At 36.4% G+C, this 17196-nt stretch overlaps 1 protein-coding gene across 1 annotated transcript in view; it reads left to right on the forward strand.

Annotated features, from left to right (window-relative positions):
• LOC112519737 (myosin-7-like) overlaps nucleotides 1–15775 on the forward strand; it is a 35062-nt gene extending 19287 nt beyond the window's left edge. Inside the window, 20 exon segments of the mRNA XM_025127982.1 lie at nucleotides 7065–7139; nucleotides 7256–7330; nucleotides 7478–7552; nucleotides 7701–7775; nucleotides 7921–7995; nucleotides 8342–8725; nucleotides 8909–9048; nucleotides 9181–9235; nucleotides 9492–9563; nucleotides 10766–10936; nucleotides 11851–11985; nucleotides 12219–12383; nucleotides 12876–12974; nucleotides 13063–13133; nucleotides 13218–13317; nucleotides 13393–13449; nucleotides 15052–15108; nucleotides 15223–15303; nucleotides 15491–15573; nucleotides 15661–15775. Coding sequence (XP_024983750.1) covers nucleotides 7065–7139; nucleotides 7256–7330; nucleotides 7478–7552; nucleotides 7701–7775; nucleotides 7921–7995; nucleotides 8342–8725; nucleotides 8909–9048; nucleotides 9181–9235; nucleotides 9492–9563; nucleotides 10766–10936; nucleotides 11851–11985; nucleotides 12219–12383; nucleotides 12876–12974; nucleotides 13063–13133; nucleotides 13218–13317; nucleotides 13393–13449; nucleotides 15052–15108; nucleotides 15223–15303; nucleotides 15491–15573; nucleotides 15661–15775 — 2160 coding nt within the window.
• Nucleotides 15776–17196: the final 1421 nt, after the last annotated feature.

Consider the following 17196-nt stretch of genomic DNA (forward strand, 5'->3'; position numbering starts at 1 on the left):
CATCAATTTGGGTTTGTGGATTCGTCACAACACGGGCTATCAGCTTCAAGCCTTTTCTGATTCTCATTGGAGCCAAAATCTTCAAGCTTACTCAGACTCAGACTGGGCTGGTTGCCCAATCGATCGTCGATCCACGGGGGGATATGCTATCTACTTAGGCTTGAATCTTATTTCTTGGTCTGCTCGCAAGCAGAAAACTGTCTCTCGATCTTCAACAGAGTCCGAGTATAAGGCCATTGCAGATATTATTGCTGAGTTGATTTGGCTGAAGTCTTTTCTTCAGGAACTTGGATTAAATAGCAAGKCTCCTACTCTTTGGTGTGATAATCTTGGCGCAACATATCTCACAKCTAATCCTGTCTTTCATGCCCGTACCAAGCATGTTGAAGTAGACTATAACTTTGTTCGTGAACAAGTTACTCAAGGGAAACTAATTGTCAAGTTCATCTCTACAGACGACCAAATTGCTGATATTTTTTCAAAGCCCTTGCCTTCTCAGAAGTTTGAGTTTCTACGGTCCAAGTTGCAGATTGCTAACCGCGCTGAACTTGCGGGGGARTGTTAGACTAAGTCAACTAGTCTAGTTTATATTATTAATATTGTCTAGGGTCCAAAGTGTAATTAGTTTTACCTATATAAGGTGTATCAAATTATTATTATTTTTCAATCAATACAATCAATATCAAGTTTTATAGTCACTAGTGCTCCCATGAAAGCCCCTTTCTTCCAAAAGTTGACTTTATTAGATAGTGACCACTATGCCAACCAAGGGCTTGCCGGCCGAACTAGGTAGATTTCTTGGAATCAAAGTTCTATCAGTTTGGACCGAGTGTTCATATTTCTATGTAACACCACAACTGAACCAATGTTTGAATCCTAGCTACAAAACCATGCAAAAACCGATATTCCTATGTGGTTATAAAATACTCTTCCAAGCCTTCACGTTCATCCAATCCCTATTTCAAAATCTTCCCATTCCTAGATCTAAGACCTAACATTAACACTTTCAAGTGATCGGCTTGTTCGCGTTGACTGGAAGTTCTCGACTCGAGTGACCAAGCCCAAGAGTTAGTAACTATGATAACACCCTCATGCTATCTACTATCTTAGGTTCTACTCACACCCACACCCAAAAGGATGCTTAGCTCATATTGAAATTAAATAATAAAAGAAGAACAAATAAGGTATAAATACATTAAATGCTGAAATTAATCTAAAGTGTTGTTGGCCACAGTGGACAATGAAACAACTAGAAAAATGAAGAAGAACTAGAAACCATACTTGAAATTAAACCTAAGATCTACAATATTGGAAGTAAGATTGCAACTAAGAAAGCAAAGTAAAATGAAAAGAAAATAAATTACAAGAAAGCATAAACTAGCTAAAGTAAGCAAGGTGGAAGAGGAGTGCCACCCATCCATCTCCACACTTTCTACACCTTCAAATGCTGGTGAAATGCCTATATTTTAGTGCAAGAGGCTGAGAAGACGTTGGATTTCATTGGCTAGAGCTTTCGTCAACTTTGGCATAGTTGTTGTCCACTGTGACCATTGACCACAAAGTGTTGTCTTTTTGCCGTCGGCCTGATGTACTTTGCTCAGATTTTTCTCAAATGGTCGGACTCTCTCTTTTACTCATAAAGCATTGTACCCCTCATAGCTAAAAATGGATTATTCGCCACATGGCATGAGATTCATTTTGACCTTTCTTGGCTTCCTAGCATCTTTATCTTGTGATAATCATCATCATCATCATCAAATTTATGTTGTTGCTTGGGGGGGGGGGACTCTTCATATCTGGTGAGGGGTGCATCATTAAACCAAAAATAAAGAATACTACTAGCAAAGTACAAACTTTTATCCTCATCATCCCCAAACGAAAATAAATGAACTAAAAAGAGAAACACGAACACATAAAAGGAAAACACACACTAAAATGGAAGAACGCACACCAACAATGTGTAAATAACACTCAAAGTGAGAGTTATTGTCGAAATGTATATATTATAGATCAGGAGGAATCCCTATAATTATGGAATATAGTTTCTATAATTATGGGATATTGTTACCTTCTTTATCATTATCTTTTCTGTATCTTTTCCTTGATTTAGTTTCCCTTTTATCTCTTGTAAATACCCTATATATAGGGCCTTGTATAATCAAAGGAGAGATTGAAATATCATCATTCAATTCATCTTTCTTGTCCCACCAGAGCTTTAGGTTTCTCTGAAAAAAAAAATTAAAATCGTTGTTCTATTTTATTTCAGCCTTAATTGCTCTTCTCAGTGTGCAACTTTCATCGTTGCAAGTGTTTCTGATCGAACAACCTTAATTGTTGTATTTCCTTTGGTTGAACGAACTTTTTGTCAACTCATGGATTTTTTGGGTTTTCTAGAAAAGTCATCAAAAACTTCCTCTTTGACTCTTCCTCGAGGAATCCCTACAAAACTGTCAACCAGCCCTGTTTCAATCCAAAAACTCACCCATGATCTTAAATGTTGTGCTATTTTTTCCTCTTCATATTGTGTTTTTCAGGAATAACACTTGAGGAAGAGGATTGGACTTGCTGAGGAAAGGAATGGCCTTTATCATCTTGAATCTTCCTAGAAAAGCAACGTTCCACCTTCATCCTTTCTCAGTTCATCTAATATGCGTCTATTTCACCCATCCTTTAGAGTTTTAAATGTCATGTTTCCTCATCTATTTCAAGGATTAGATATTTATGAGTTTCATTGTGATATTTGCGAATTGGCCAAATATACTTGCGTTTCTTTTCCTATGACATATGGGGACCTTCTAACATACCTAATGTTTCTGGGGCTCGTTGGTTTGTATATCTAATTGATGATTGCACTCGGGTTACTTGGCTCTTCCTCCTTAAACAAAATTCTGAAGTTAGCACTGTTATATCTAACTTCGACTCAATGATTGAAAACCAGTTTGGGGTCAAAATAAAGAGTTTTAGGACCGATAATGCCAAGGACTATTTCAACCAGATTTTATCACCCTACTTTCAATCACAAGGCATTATCCATGATTCTTCATGTGTTAAAACACCCCAACAAAATGGGGTAGCTGAAACAAAAAATGGTCATTTACTTGACACTACCCGAGCATTGGTTTTCCAGGGAAATGTTCCTAAATCCTGGGGAACTGTCCTTACTTCTGCACACATTATAAATAGGCTTCCTTCACGTACATTGGGAAATAAAACTCCCATGGAACTTCTTAATGACTTCTACCCTCACTTTAGAACATCAAATGGTCTCAAGATTTTTGGGTGCTACCTTTATTCACAGCCACAACCAACATAGAAGCAAGCTAGACCCTCGAGCCATTAAGTGTGTCTTCCTTGGTTACTCATCCACTCAAAAAGGGTACAAATGTTATGATCCCTCATCCCACAGATTCTACATCTCTGTTGATGTCACTTTCACATAAAACAAACCTTTTTTCTCCAAGTCCTCTCTTTAGGGGGAGAATTCAATGATGGAAGACAGTCCTTCTGAAACTTTTGAACCACTCAAAAAACTTTGACCTCCCAACTCGTAGTGTTGACTCCACATCAGAGTCCGTAGATGAGGAACAAGTCGCATCTGAGTCATCCACCCCTCTAAATGAACCTGAACCATCCAATGAGCCAGATATCTCCAACAATTCTCCAAATCCTTCTCAAGTGTATACAAGAAGAAAGGTCGTTCCTACGCCAACGCAAGTCCAAAACTATGACTTAAGTCTTGGGAATGAGAACACGGTAAGAGCTAACTCACCTTTACACACACAACATGCTTCCACCAATACCGAAGATGATCTACCCATTGCCAAAAAGAAAAGGAACTAGAGAATGCTCTAAACAACCATTGTATCCATTATCTCACTATGTCTCTCTTGAACGCCTATCCCCAACCCACATAAAGTTCATTATGAGTCTAAATACCATTTCTATCCCTACCAATGTCTATGAGGAATTATCAAAAAGGGAATAGAGGGATGCTATGAAGGAGGAAATGAGTGCATTAGAGAAGAATGAAACATGGGAGATTGTTGATAAGCCGAAAGGAAAAAAGCATTGTTGATTGTAAATGGATCTTTACAACAAAATACAATGTTGATGAATCCCTTGAGAGATATAAGGCAAGGTTAGTGGCCAAAGGATACACACAAACTTATGGGGTTGACTACTACCTAGAGACATTTGCTCTTGCTGCAAAGATGAACACCGTAAGAATTCTATTATCATTAGCTGCTAACCTAGGCTGGAAACTTTTGCAGTATGATGTAAAGAATGTCTTTCTTTATGGATATTTAAATGAAGAAATATACATGAGTATTCCCCTAGGTTTCAATGCTGATACGGGTAATAAGGTGTGGAAGCCAAGAAAAGCACTTTACGGATTGAAACAATCTCCTAGGGCAGGGTTTGGGATATTTGCAAAAGTCATGAAGGAGTCCAGGTATAAACAAAGTCAAGGGGATCACGCTCTCTTCATTAAGCACTCGTCGACAGGGGGAGTAACTGCTCTCCTTGTCTATGTGGATGACATCATAGTTACAGGAAATGATGAGAGGGGAAGAGATGGGATTAAAGGAAAGGTTGATGAAAGAATTTGAGATAAAAGAATTAGGAAGACTTAAATACTTCCTACGAATTGAGGTGGCATACTCCAAGCAAGGGATCTTCATAACTCAACAGAAGTATGTGACCGATTTATTGATAGAAACAGGAAAGAGTGGGTGTAAGCCTGTATCTACACCAATTGACCAGAACCATTAGTTGGGTGAAGCTAAAGAAGCACCGTTGGTTGACAAGAGAATGTACCAAACGTTGGTTGGCAGATTGGTATATCTTGCTCACACTCGGCCAAACATAGCTTACTCGGTGAGTGCAATTAGTCAGTTCATGCACGATCCAAGATAACCTCATCTTCAAGCAGCCTACACAAGTACACGGTACTAAATTACTTGAAAGGTAATCCAGGGAAGGGCATTCTATTTAAGAAGAATGAAACTCTTACTCTCGAAGCCTACACCGATGCTGATTACGTTGGTTCTAAATTGGATTATAGATCGACCTTAGGATATTGCATTTTCCTTGGAGGTAATCGGGTGACATGGAGAAGCAAGAAGCAAAATGTGGTGGCAAGGTCTTCTGTAGAATCAGAGTTTAGGGCCATTTCTCATGGATTATGTGAGTTATTATGGTTGAAAATTATTATAAATGATTTACAAATCAAATGGGAAGGTCCTATGAAGCTCTATTGCGACAACAAGTTTGCTATCAATATTGCTCATAATCCCGTTCAACATGATAGGACAAAGCATATTGAAATACATCGGCATTTCATTAAAGAGAAACTGGAAGGAGGATTAGCGTGCATATGCTTTGTGCCCTCAAAGAGTCAACTAGCTAATGTTCTAACATAAGGCCTAAACTGTTCGAGCTTTCATGGTCTTATTTGTAAGTTGGGAATAGAAGACATCTATTTCTCAACTTGAGGGGGGTGTCGAAATGTACATATTATAGATCAGGAGGAATCCCTATAATAATGGAATATAGTTTTTATAATTATGGGATATTGTTACCTTCTTTATCATTATCTTTTCTATATCTTTTTCTTTATTTCTTTGATTTAGTTTCCCTTTATCTCTTGTAAATACCCTATATATAGGATCTTGTATAATCAAAGGAGAGAGTGAAATATCATTATTCAATTCATCTTTCTTGTCAGTTATCAATATGCTAACACTGTGTGCCAAGTCAACCTTGCAGTTGCAGAAGGAAGGAGCATTATAAATGGAAGTCAAATGGAACATTTTCCTTCTTTGCTAACCTCTCGTCTTCTTAGATTTAGCCTCTTCTCTCCTCCAACTTTCAACTGATTGACTGCTAGATTTTTCATTTTGCACAATTTTTCAATAGGAAGCAAAAGCATTGGGTTAGCGGCTCATTATTGAAAAAACCCTTGGCAAAAAGCTCCAACTTTTTCATGCATATATGGGAGTGAGCCTGCTTATGAATTAGATTTTATATGCGGGGAAGCCTTGGCACAGCAATAAGTTTGCTTCGTTTATTCAAAAACGGATTCACAAGCTAAAACCTATGGAATAAGCCTCTGAAATATATGGTCCTAGTCTCCTAGATCCTGCAGTCTTAATTAGGCTGTGATTCAGTCGTTAAGTGGCAGCAGTACTTAATTAGATGACTATTGCATACATGTATTTCCATCATCTGAAGACTTGTAATTTTTGAAACTTTGAGCAGAGTTGATTTTATCAGTTATATGTTTTGCACATAGGCCTTTTGATGCACCAGTCAGATGAAGAGAACAATGGCAAGAGGAGGTCTTAGATAGATCTAGTTTGGGATAAAATTGGCGTCACAATTGTGGGAATGATGGACACACTAGATTATTTCTTATGTGTTCTAAATGAAAATATCACTTTCATCTTCCTTCAAGTATCAGCTTTCAAGATGGGGGTTCATTTTCATTATTGCCGAGACATTTTTCTTGGACATGGCTATATTTTGACTTGGCTGCATTTTATTACATATTTTCTGTACGTGATATGAGATTATACCTAACATGGTACCAGTTTTAACAACTGCTATAAACTTCTATATGTTGTGGTCTTTTATGGATTCTCTTGACTTGAAAAAAGATTGTACACTTAGCTATTTAATATATGTGAGTTGGATATCATTGGTGATTGGTAACTTTCTAACAACTTGTTTTGGTTCTAGATACCCAAAACAAGAAATAAGATATTGCTGAAAGTAAAACTGTAATTTTCACTTTGTTTTGCTTTTGTTTGTTTTTGACCATTTGATTTGCTCTCAAAATTTCTAGGCTGAATTGGAGGAAGCTAAAAATAAGGAACATGCTAATCTGCAGTCTGCTTTAAAGGAGATGGAAGTTCAATTGGTGCTTCACAACTTTCTAACAACCTGTTTTATTTATTACATGAAGCATGATCTAAGAGATAACAGAAAGCAAAACTTCAGTTTTAACTTTTTATTTTCTTTTGTTTGTTTTTGATTATTTGATTTGCTTTCAAATTTTGTAGGCTGATACAGAGGAAGCTAAGAATAAGGAAATTGCTACATTGCAGTCTGCTTTAAAGGAGATGGAAGTTCAATTGGTGCTCCGTAACTCTCTAACAACTTGTTTTAATTCTTGATGCACAAAACGTGAAATAGAGATTACATTAACTTATTTTTTTCTTTTGTTTGTTTGATTTGCGCTCAAATTTTGTAGGCTGATATGGAGGAAGCTAAAAATAAAGAAAGTGCAAAACTGCAGGCTGCATTGAAGGAGTTGGAAGATCAATTGGTGCTCCTTAACTTTCTAACAACTTGTTTTATTTCCAATACACAAAACATGAAATAAGAGATTACAGAAAGCAAAACTAGTTAGTTTTAATTTTTTTTTCTTCTTTTGTTAGTAATTTAATTGTTTGATTGCCCTCAAATTTTATAGGCTGATATGGAGGAAGCTAAAAATAAGGAAGCTTCAGACCTGCAGTCTGCTTTAAAGGAGATGGAAGTTCAATTGGTGCTCCTTAACTTTTTAACAACTTGTTTAATTTCTTGATACACAAAACATGAATAAGAGATTTCAAGAAGCAAAGTTTTTTAGTTTTGACTTCTTATATTTTCCCTGCTATTTGTTTTTGATTGTTTGATTCTTTTAAATTTTGTAGGCTGATATGGGGGAAGCTAAAAACAAGGAAACTTCAAGCCTGCAGTCTGCTTTAAAGGAGATGGAAGTTCAATTGGTGCTCCTTAACTTTCTGACATGCTTATTTCTTGATACACGAAACATAAAATAGGAGATTACAGAAAGCAAAGCTTTAGTTTTAACCTTTTCTTTTTTTCTTGTGTTAGTATTTTAATTGTTTGATTTGCTTTCAAAATTTGTAGGCTGATATGGAGGAAGCTAAGAAAAAGGAAACCTCAGATCTGCAGTCTGCTTTAAAGGAGATGGAAGCTCGCATGGTGCTCCTTAACTTTCTAACAACGTGCTTTATTTTATTTCTTGATACACAAAACATGAAATAAGAGATTACAGAAAGCAAAGCTTTAGTTTTAACCTTTTTTTTTCTTCTGTTAGTATTTTAATTGTTTGATTTGCTTTCAAAATTTGTAGGCTGATATGGAGGAAGCTAAAGAAAAGGAAATCTCAGACCTGCAGTCTGCTTTAAAGGAGATGGAAACTCGCATGGTGCTCCTTAACTTTCTAACAATGTGCTTTATTTTATTTCTTGATATACAAAACATGAAATAAGATATTACAGAATGCAAATTTCGTTTTGTTTGTTTGATTTGCTTTCAAATTTTGTAGGCTGATATGGAGGAAGCTAAAGATAAGGAAAATGCAAAATTGCAGTCTGCTTTAAAGGAGATGGAAGTCCAATTGGTGCTCTGTAACTTTCCAAAAACTAGTTCCATTTCTTGATATTCAAAACATGAAATAAGAGTATACAGAAAGAAAGACTTTAATTTTAACCTTTTTTTGTTATTTATTTGCATTCAAATTTTGTAGGCTGATATGGAGGACACTAAAAATAAGGAAATTACACAACTGCAATCTTCTTTAAAAGAGATGGAAGGTCAATTCCAAGAAACTAAAGAGCTGCTGGAGGCTGCACAGAAAGAAATGGAGCAACTTCGTGCTACTGACAATGAGAAAATAGAAAATCTTACTACTGATAATGAAAAACTCAAGGTTGGTTTGAAGTCTAGCATGTCTCTTTCTAGCTTATTGAATCAATGTTTACTTTTTTTATGAGGCCTTAGCATGTCTCTTCCTGGCTTATTGTATCAATGTTTACTTTTTTACGAGGCCTTGATGATTATAACCTTCCATAATATGTTTTTGTTTCATTTCATGGTATTGGAACACTTGCAGGAGAAGGTTAATTTATTGGAACAGGAACTTGATGAAACACAGAAGAAATATGAAGAGACCAGCAAACTGAGTGAAGATAGGTTGATTCAGGCTTTGGATGCAGAATCAAAGATAATTGATTTGAAACTTGATATGCAAAGGTTGTATAATCATACTTCGACTACCATTTCCAATTCTTTGCTTCATGAAAATTTTATTATTTCACTATTTGAAGCTGAAGAAGTAACTTGCTTGGTCATATGCTTTTGTGATTCTCCCACCTTATTCTTTAGTCTTCAAGAAAAGATTTCTGACATGGAAGCTGAGGACCAGATTCTGAGACAAAAGGTGATGCCGAAATCAGCTAATTCATATGTCAAAAAGGCTATCTGGATGTTTCTCACTCTCATTTTCAATGGTTAACTTGTCAAAGTGTATATCATAGTCTTATTGAGGACTTATTTTGAATATATATTGTTATTAGTTTAATAGGATGCTGAATAGCTTTTTAAGGCCATTATCAAATCCAAACTTTATAGCTTTTCGAGATGCTTGTCCGCATTACTTTTTTAAATAAGCTAAAAGACAAGCCTTTAATTTGCAGGAACGACAGAGTGGCACACCTTCAAAGAAATTTGATAGCAACTTGACGCAATCCACTATAGGAAGGGAGCGTGTACGTTTCTTAACATGATCTTTTATTCGTATATTTTAATTTTGTTTTGGTTTTTTCAATTTAATTTGCCCTATCTTTTTCAATATGCATAATGGGAACATAGTTGTTCTAATGTGTTAATTTTCATTGTTAGGCAACTTAAGTTATTGCCGTGCACAAATGCATATTCAGAGTTAAATACTAAATTGAGGGCACAAGACACTGTTTTTCTGAATGCAACTCTATTCCACTTAGAGATCTTTTTCTTTCCAGTCGATATATTCCACTCACATACCATTATATATACTTCTATTTATTTAGAGTTGCATGCTGCTTTTCTTTCCCACAAGGTTAATGACATACACCTTAAATTGTTTGACTTTTAAATAGAGAAACTACTGAAATGTTTTAGGGGCGCTTTATGTTGCGGTGTTATTGTTTATGCCTTGACCACTTGTGCAGCATTTGTACTTTGGCCCCTGAAAAGTACCAAAATCAGCTAGAAAATGCTTGAGAAGGGACCTGGATAGATGAACATAAGAACTCCGATGAGATTTATTGTGTTTGTATGAAGCTTTGTTTATATTGCTTGAAGGTATTAGGGATGATTTACAAATTTGGGGGGGGGGGGAATGAAAAAGGTACTGGGGATGATTTACAAACTGGATGATTTCCAATCAGACACCAGATCCTGCTCTGCATGTAAAGTAACACAATGAAAAAGAAGGCTTTGCTTCGAGTGAAATATCGTTTTAATAGTCCCGGTAATGGACTCTTTCGAGATAAGACCTAGGCTAATTTTTTCTTCGTCATACGTGACTTTGTCTCAACCGGTAGAAAAGAAGTTAGAAAGAGGAATTGACCTCAAAACTATATGGCAGAAGGGGCATGTTCAACTTCAAAGTGAATACTTGTGAAGGAATCATGTCACATAGAAAACTGATATTTCAACCCATAACTCTTCACACCAGTTAAGTGTAGAATCAAGAAGAAATGTCATAGTTTACCCTTTCTATTGTTAATTGCACTGTTTCGGGATAAATACACCCAAGCAATTACACTCATCTTACTTGTCTTTGTGGAGTCATATACCTTTCTGTGGGACATGATGGGCATGAAAAACAATTTACAACTTGATCTAGCCATTTTTTCTCAGCAGCATGATGGAGTTTGATGGTAAATGACACGATATAGTTGTATGTTTCTCTATACTGGTGATACAGGACTTGGTTGAGGCTCTTAGGAAAGTTGCTACTGAAGATGTTGGGTTTTGTCAAGGGAAACCAGTTGCTACGTATGTCATTTACAAAAGCCTTTTGCACTGGAAAACTTTTGAAGCAGATATAACTACCGTATTTGACCGTATAATCCAGATGATGGGTTCTGCAATAGAGGTGAGATGTTTAATTCGGACATCTTTCATGTTTCTGCACGGTAAGTTGCTGTAGCTGCTGTCACTTTTTTGTATACTTACACTGTAATATATGGATGTTGACGTTTTGAAGACTTCATCTTTCAGCGTTTGAGATGTTCTCGTCAAGATTTATTCTAGATTATATTTCACTTAGTTCCACCCAAATATGGGAAAGAGATTCAACATTTATTTAAGAAAATATGCCAAAAGCTACATATGAGAGTTCCTGTCTCCTGTTGATTTGACAAGGATTTAATAATGTTTACCACCTCATTCCAACATAAAGAGACCTCTTTCTAAAATACAAAAAAAGAGTAAAATGCATTTTGTAAGTGATAATTAAGGCATTCCATTAGATAGGAATAAGGAACTGGAGCATGTTGGCATGGTAAGTGGAATGATGTGATGCGAACACCAATAGGTGTTGATGATAGTATAGTTATATGAAACTATACAGCATTTTGTAATCAAAGATATGTGTCTTTTTTGTTGCGTTTGGGGAAATGAATTAAAAAGGTAAAAGTTTCCCCTCTCTCTCTATCACACAATCTTTTCATGGATAAGAGATCACATATTTTAACCTGAGATAAAATCAAAAATCAAACCAAACAAACCCAATATATCCCATACAGAGGTGGAGTTTGGGGAGGGTATGATGTATGCAGACCTTACCTTTACTCCAAGGGGTAGAGAGGTTGTTTCCGTAAAGACCCTAAAATTTTAACCTGTGATAGTGCTTATCAATCGCCAGGTTTGGTACATACTTGGACCTTGAAAGTATAGATGTTTACATTAAGCTTAGGATCCACACAAGTTTTGTATTTTACAATTTGCATTTATTATTTATTAATTTATGTTAAATAGGCACTGAATCAACTTGCATCTTTCTGTCAGAAAAAAGAAGACGTTAAGCATATGTCTTATTGGCTCTGCGTCACATCTACATTGATGTTTTTGATTCAGAGGACTTTAAGTCCAAGTCCTCCGAAACCCCAGCAGCCTGCATCGTTATTTGGAAGGATGACCCAAGTATTGCTTCTTCACTGGCTACCATTCAACTAAAATTTCAATTCCAAACTACAAGCCGGTTTTCCTCTATGAATCACTTGTATATTGGAAAATAAGGGAGTAGTTTTTACTTTTGAATCTTTTATCTCCATTAGTTACAAACTTACAATTGGTGGACTGATGGAGACTATGATTTCATTGCATCATGGATGCATTCTTATAGCATCTTATTAAAACAACCATTATATCTGTAGGGATTTCGATCATCTTCCAATGCTGGCATAGTGAAACATATTGAGGCCAAGTACCCAGCTTTGCTTTTTAAGAAACAACTTGCTGCTTATGTTGACAAAATATATGGATTTATTCGTAACAACCTGAAGAAGGATTTATCACAACTTCTCTCCTCATGTATCCAGGTACTATTATATACGTTGTTTGATCAATCCCAAACAGTATTAGCTAAACTACTTCAAAAGCCTGTTCTTGGATCTATAATGCGTTTTCATACAATATTGCTATATTTGTAGTTTTATATATTGTGCTGCACAACTTCTGATGAGGAGTTACGTAAACACCTTTGTATGCTAAGTTAATCTGCTTGAAAGAACAATTCTAAATTTAAACTGAGCGCAACTCTTGTTAATTCTTCCATTACGTCTATGTGTTCTTGCTTTTGTTCTTGAAGATGCTCCCCGGGGGCAGGCTTATATCCAAATCCAGGTAATGCTATGATTGACGATTCACACATGTGCTTCCTGTAAAATTGAAACTTTAAGAAGATATCTAACTTTTTTGGTAAAGGATCATGAAATGCAATCTCCTGTCATAGCCTTTGACCATCTTATAAGTTTTATTGCCATTAGCAGGCATCATATGATGCTAATTTTATAATTTTTTTAATAATTCAGGCACCGACGATATCAGATGGTAACCCTTATCCAACTTTTTACTGGGAGCACATCATTGAACGCCTAAATGAACTGCTTGATACATTAAAAGAATACCATGTAAGTGATCTCAGTTTCCATAATAAGGTTATTGATGAGAAGTTCCTATTTATGTGCTCCTGAATTAACCATGCCGGGCATAATTCAGGTGCCATCTGTCATTATCCGGAAGATGTTTGCTCAAGTTTACACCTATATCGATGTACAACTTTTCAACAGGTAGCAACTCTGTTAACTGGAAAATTTGATCATGCCAAACTAGTTATATCATCTAAATTGTAAATTTTCTGCCTGCAACCTCAGCCTTCTTCTACACAAAGAGTGTTGTTCGATCACATATGGGGAGTATGTGAAAGCAGGATTAGCAAAATTAGAGCAATGGTGTTCTCAGGTCACGGCAGAGGTACTCATTAATTTAGATGCCTTAACTATATTTCTTGAAGCCAGAGTTCGTAGGTCTAACCACTCATTGAATCAGTATGCAGACTCATCATCAGATGAACTTACGCATGTAAGACAGGCAGTCGAATTTCTGGTATGTGAAAAAACAATGTTTCTTACTCTTTTCCATTTTCCAGTTACAATTTTTATCATAATTCAGAAATTTTCTATGCTTTGAACAGAACTTGTTTACGTGGTATTTATGCTTTCGCTATTATTATCATCTTTCCTATCGTGGACCATACGCAACATAAGTTTTGTTAATGAAGATATGTTAACATTTGCTTAGAGGGTTGTCTTAGCTTTTCCTACCTTTCATGTCTACTATTGTCGCTAACCTTTTTTTTTTAAGTATGTAATATTTATATACAGCAAATGAAACTCGCACCCACTCATCAACTTTGGGGAGGTTTGAACCATTGATCTCTAGGAAGGTTGGGTTACCAGATACAACTAGGTCAATGTTAACCTAAGGGGTTGTTTGGATGGTTTTCCATTAAGTCCTGTATGGATATAAAGTTGCCTGTGTGGATTAATCTATCTGTATAGATTGGGATGGTTTTTGTTTGGGAGGGTTCCTTCATAAATGGAAGGACCGTAATTATTTACCAAGATATGAAAGCCACGAGCCACTTTAATTGGGAGGGACAAGTATGGAAAAAACTTGGCTTTCTGCATAAAACTCCCCCACTAGAAACTTACTGAATAAGCCATTTTCTATATCGTCAAGCCAGTACCAAACAATCATATAGCGGACCGAATAAGTTGCGAGTCCCATTAAGCTCATTAAGCTGCTAACAGATAGACCCTTAGCCTTCATGTGCTGAGTTGGCAGTAGTTTGCTTGTGTTTCCTTGTTTGTTTAACCCATTCTCCTCACCATCCTCAAGGGCGGAACGGGGACATCACAGCCTCCGGGGCTGTAAAATGATATTACAAGAATCCGGGGACCCAGAAAATAGCAATATGCAATCATTTGTTGTATGTTTTTGGACTATAATCTACCTATAAATTTTATAAAAAATAAAAATAGAAACAAAAATTCGCTAACGAAATACTCAAACTTAGAACCCTCAAAATATTAATAGAAAAATAACTATAAAATCACTGGTTTTTATGTTTTTGGACTATGATCTACTAGTAAGCTTTATAAGAAAATGAAAACAGAAATAGTAAGATTAGGACCTAGAACCTTCACATTAATTTACATGACACTATAACCCATTTAGAAAACATGTTTTTATACAATTTAAAAAAATTATACTTATAATTAATATGTACAACTTATGGGAAGAAAATATTTTTTAGTTAATAAAATAATTTATACAATTGTGTTTCTCCCCTGCTTGTCCCTGAAGCGTTTTCTGTCTGTTGTACCTATTGCTCGTTTATACACCTTGTTTCTGTTAGTTATTTGGGAAAAAAGTTGATTACCGGCAACCCCAAATGGCCCCACACAGAACCCGCCTCCAAGGACACCAATGTGAGGGGGCATTTTTTGTTTTTGTTAGTTATTGTTTTGCAAGATGGGGGTTTTCACAGAAAAAACCCCAGGGTAGAGGGGAGGGGGCACCCTACCTATATTTTACCGATTCCGTTTGGCTTATGTTTAAATGTCCTGGAAAATCTGTTTAATTTCTTTTAAAAATGAGTAACATATATAACCGGGTTTCTATACACTCTTTGTTTTTTATCAGGTTATACAACAGAAGTCTACAATTTCATATGATCATCTCACAACTACTCTATGTCCTGTAAGTCTCCCCTTTGTTTGGTTACATTTCTTCTGTGTGCTATGGGTCATATGCCCCTCTTGTCTAACTTAAAGAGAGTTACAGTAATAACATAAGTGATACTTTCGGTTTCAGGTTCTAAGTGTTCAACAACATTACCAAATCTGCACTCTCTATTCGAATGGCAATGACGACACCAATGGTGTCCCCCCAGAAGTAAGAAGAAAACTATAATAGTTTGTTATTCATTTTCCATTTGTTTGCTGGGAATCTTCAAGGAAATTACCTCTCTATGCTTTGGGGTGAAAAAGACCTTACCTCTGTGTTGGATTGAATGAGTCCGTTTGTTTTTTTTTTTTTCTCTTTCCCTGGTAATCCTTCCTCACCCTCTCAATTTCTATAGGTTATTTCCAAGTTAAAAGTTCTAATGACAGAGGACTCTGGCAACCCTGATAGTGACTCCTATTTGTTGGATGACAATTCAGGGTATATCTACAAGCAATGAATTTGTCAAAATATGAGCAAATGACCATGTTCAAGAAGTGTTACTGATTCTTATTTTCCTTTTTGCAGCATTTCCTTCCCAGTTGATGAAATTAATAAGTCGCTCAACGAGAAAGATTTTGCAGAAATAAAACTTACCCCTGAAATCGCTGATAACCCAGGGCTCCAATTTTTACTGGAGTAAGGGTGTGGTTCTATTTGCATTCCTTCAATTTTTGGTCACTCGTTTGTGATCGGAAGGTCGCATGTTCAAGTCAGGAAACAGTCTCTTGCAAAATGCAAGCGAAAGACTGTGTACAAAGATTTCCCTTCCCAACCCTTGCCAAACCATGGAAACTTTGATGCACTCTATCATCCATACTTTAAAGATCATCAAATACAGCTCAAGAACATGCCTACTTTTCTCAACCCAAAATATACATCCACAAAACTTTTTTTTCAGCTAGGTCATCCATTGCCCTTAACCTAAATCATTTTTTAGGTTAAGTTTGTATAATTGTAGGTGTCTAACTACCTTGCTAGCCTTGGTTTCTCTTTTTCAAATTTTGACGTATCTTCCTTTGTTGTCTCTCGTGCTTCTGTTCTCACACACATGTCGCAAGTCAGGGATTTTTATGGAAACAGTTGTTCTACTCTTTGAGATAGAGGACAGGTCTGCGTACATCCCACTCTCCCCAGCCCTACCTCTGAGGGAGATTTTACTAGTTTGGCTTGGTTTGTAGGTGTTGTCCAGTAAAATACAAAAGGGCAAGGATGTGTTTCACCCTCTGAATTCTTCATTTTCTCCTATAACCTCGGGATGTTCATAAACTTCCTAATCCCACAGGGTAGTCGGAACTCGGAAGAGCTAATATATTGGCCTTCTGGTCTTCACATTGTACAGAAGGAACCTTCATATTTTGATTGTTAGAAAGTATTTCCGTTGCTTTTGGCAATCTAGGGTTGTCTCAGGAACTGGAATCCAAGTTTTCCTCTTTCACCAGAGAACCAAAAAGTTATTGGGTTCTAATGTACCATTTTACCTCCATTCCTCCACAAACCCACCAATTTTCTTGCTTTTGCACATAGCATATCATGTTGCCGTTGATCAGGGTCTTTTTGGTATTTTGTCATTTCATTCTGGTCCAAACTCCCATTGATACTCTTGATCTTCAAAGAGATGATGGATACTGATCCAAATATCTGTGTTGGGTTGCGTGGAACATGATTGCATCCATCACGTTGGCTATGTGCTCTCTGATTCAAATTCGCCATTGAATCGGTGAAAGAAAACCAGCAATAAGTTTCAGTGGATCTATTTCAGCTCCGGTATACAACTTGAATTCCATAAAGACTGGAAAACATTCTCTGGTGGAGATTCTGACTCTGAGAGCTCTTCAAGAACAGGTATGGAGTGGCAAATATCAGATGAATCTTGCAACCAGCAGCAGCTATTGGAGAGTTCATCTCAAGCTCTCTTATGCAAGACACAGATCAGTGAAGATAATTCCCTTATGGATGCAATTGCAGTTGTTTATTTGTTAATATATGTCAACTTGTGCTTGGGGTATGTTGTACTATGGGCATTAAGAGTTGTATCCAGCTGAAAAGTACATAACTTTCTTG

Source organism: Cynara cardunculus (genome assembly GCF_001531365.2).
Source record: "Cynara cardunculus var. scolymus isolate 2C chromosome LG 10, CcrdV1, whole genome shotgun sequence".
Classification (NCBI taxonomy): domain Eukaryota; kingdom Viridiplantae; phylum Streptophyta; class Magnoliopsida; order Asterales; family Asteraceae; genus Cynara; species Cynara cardunculus.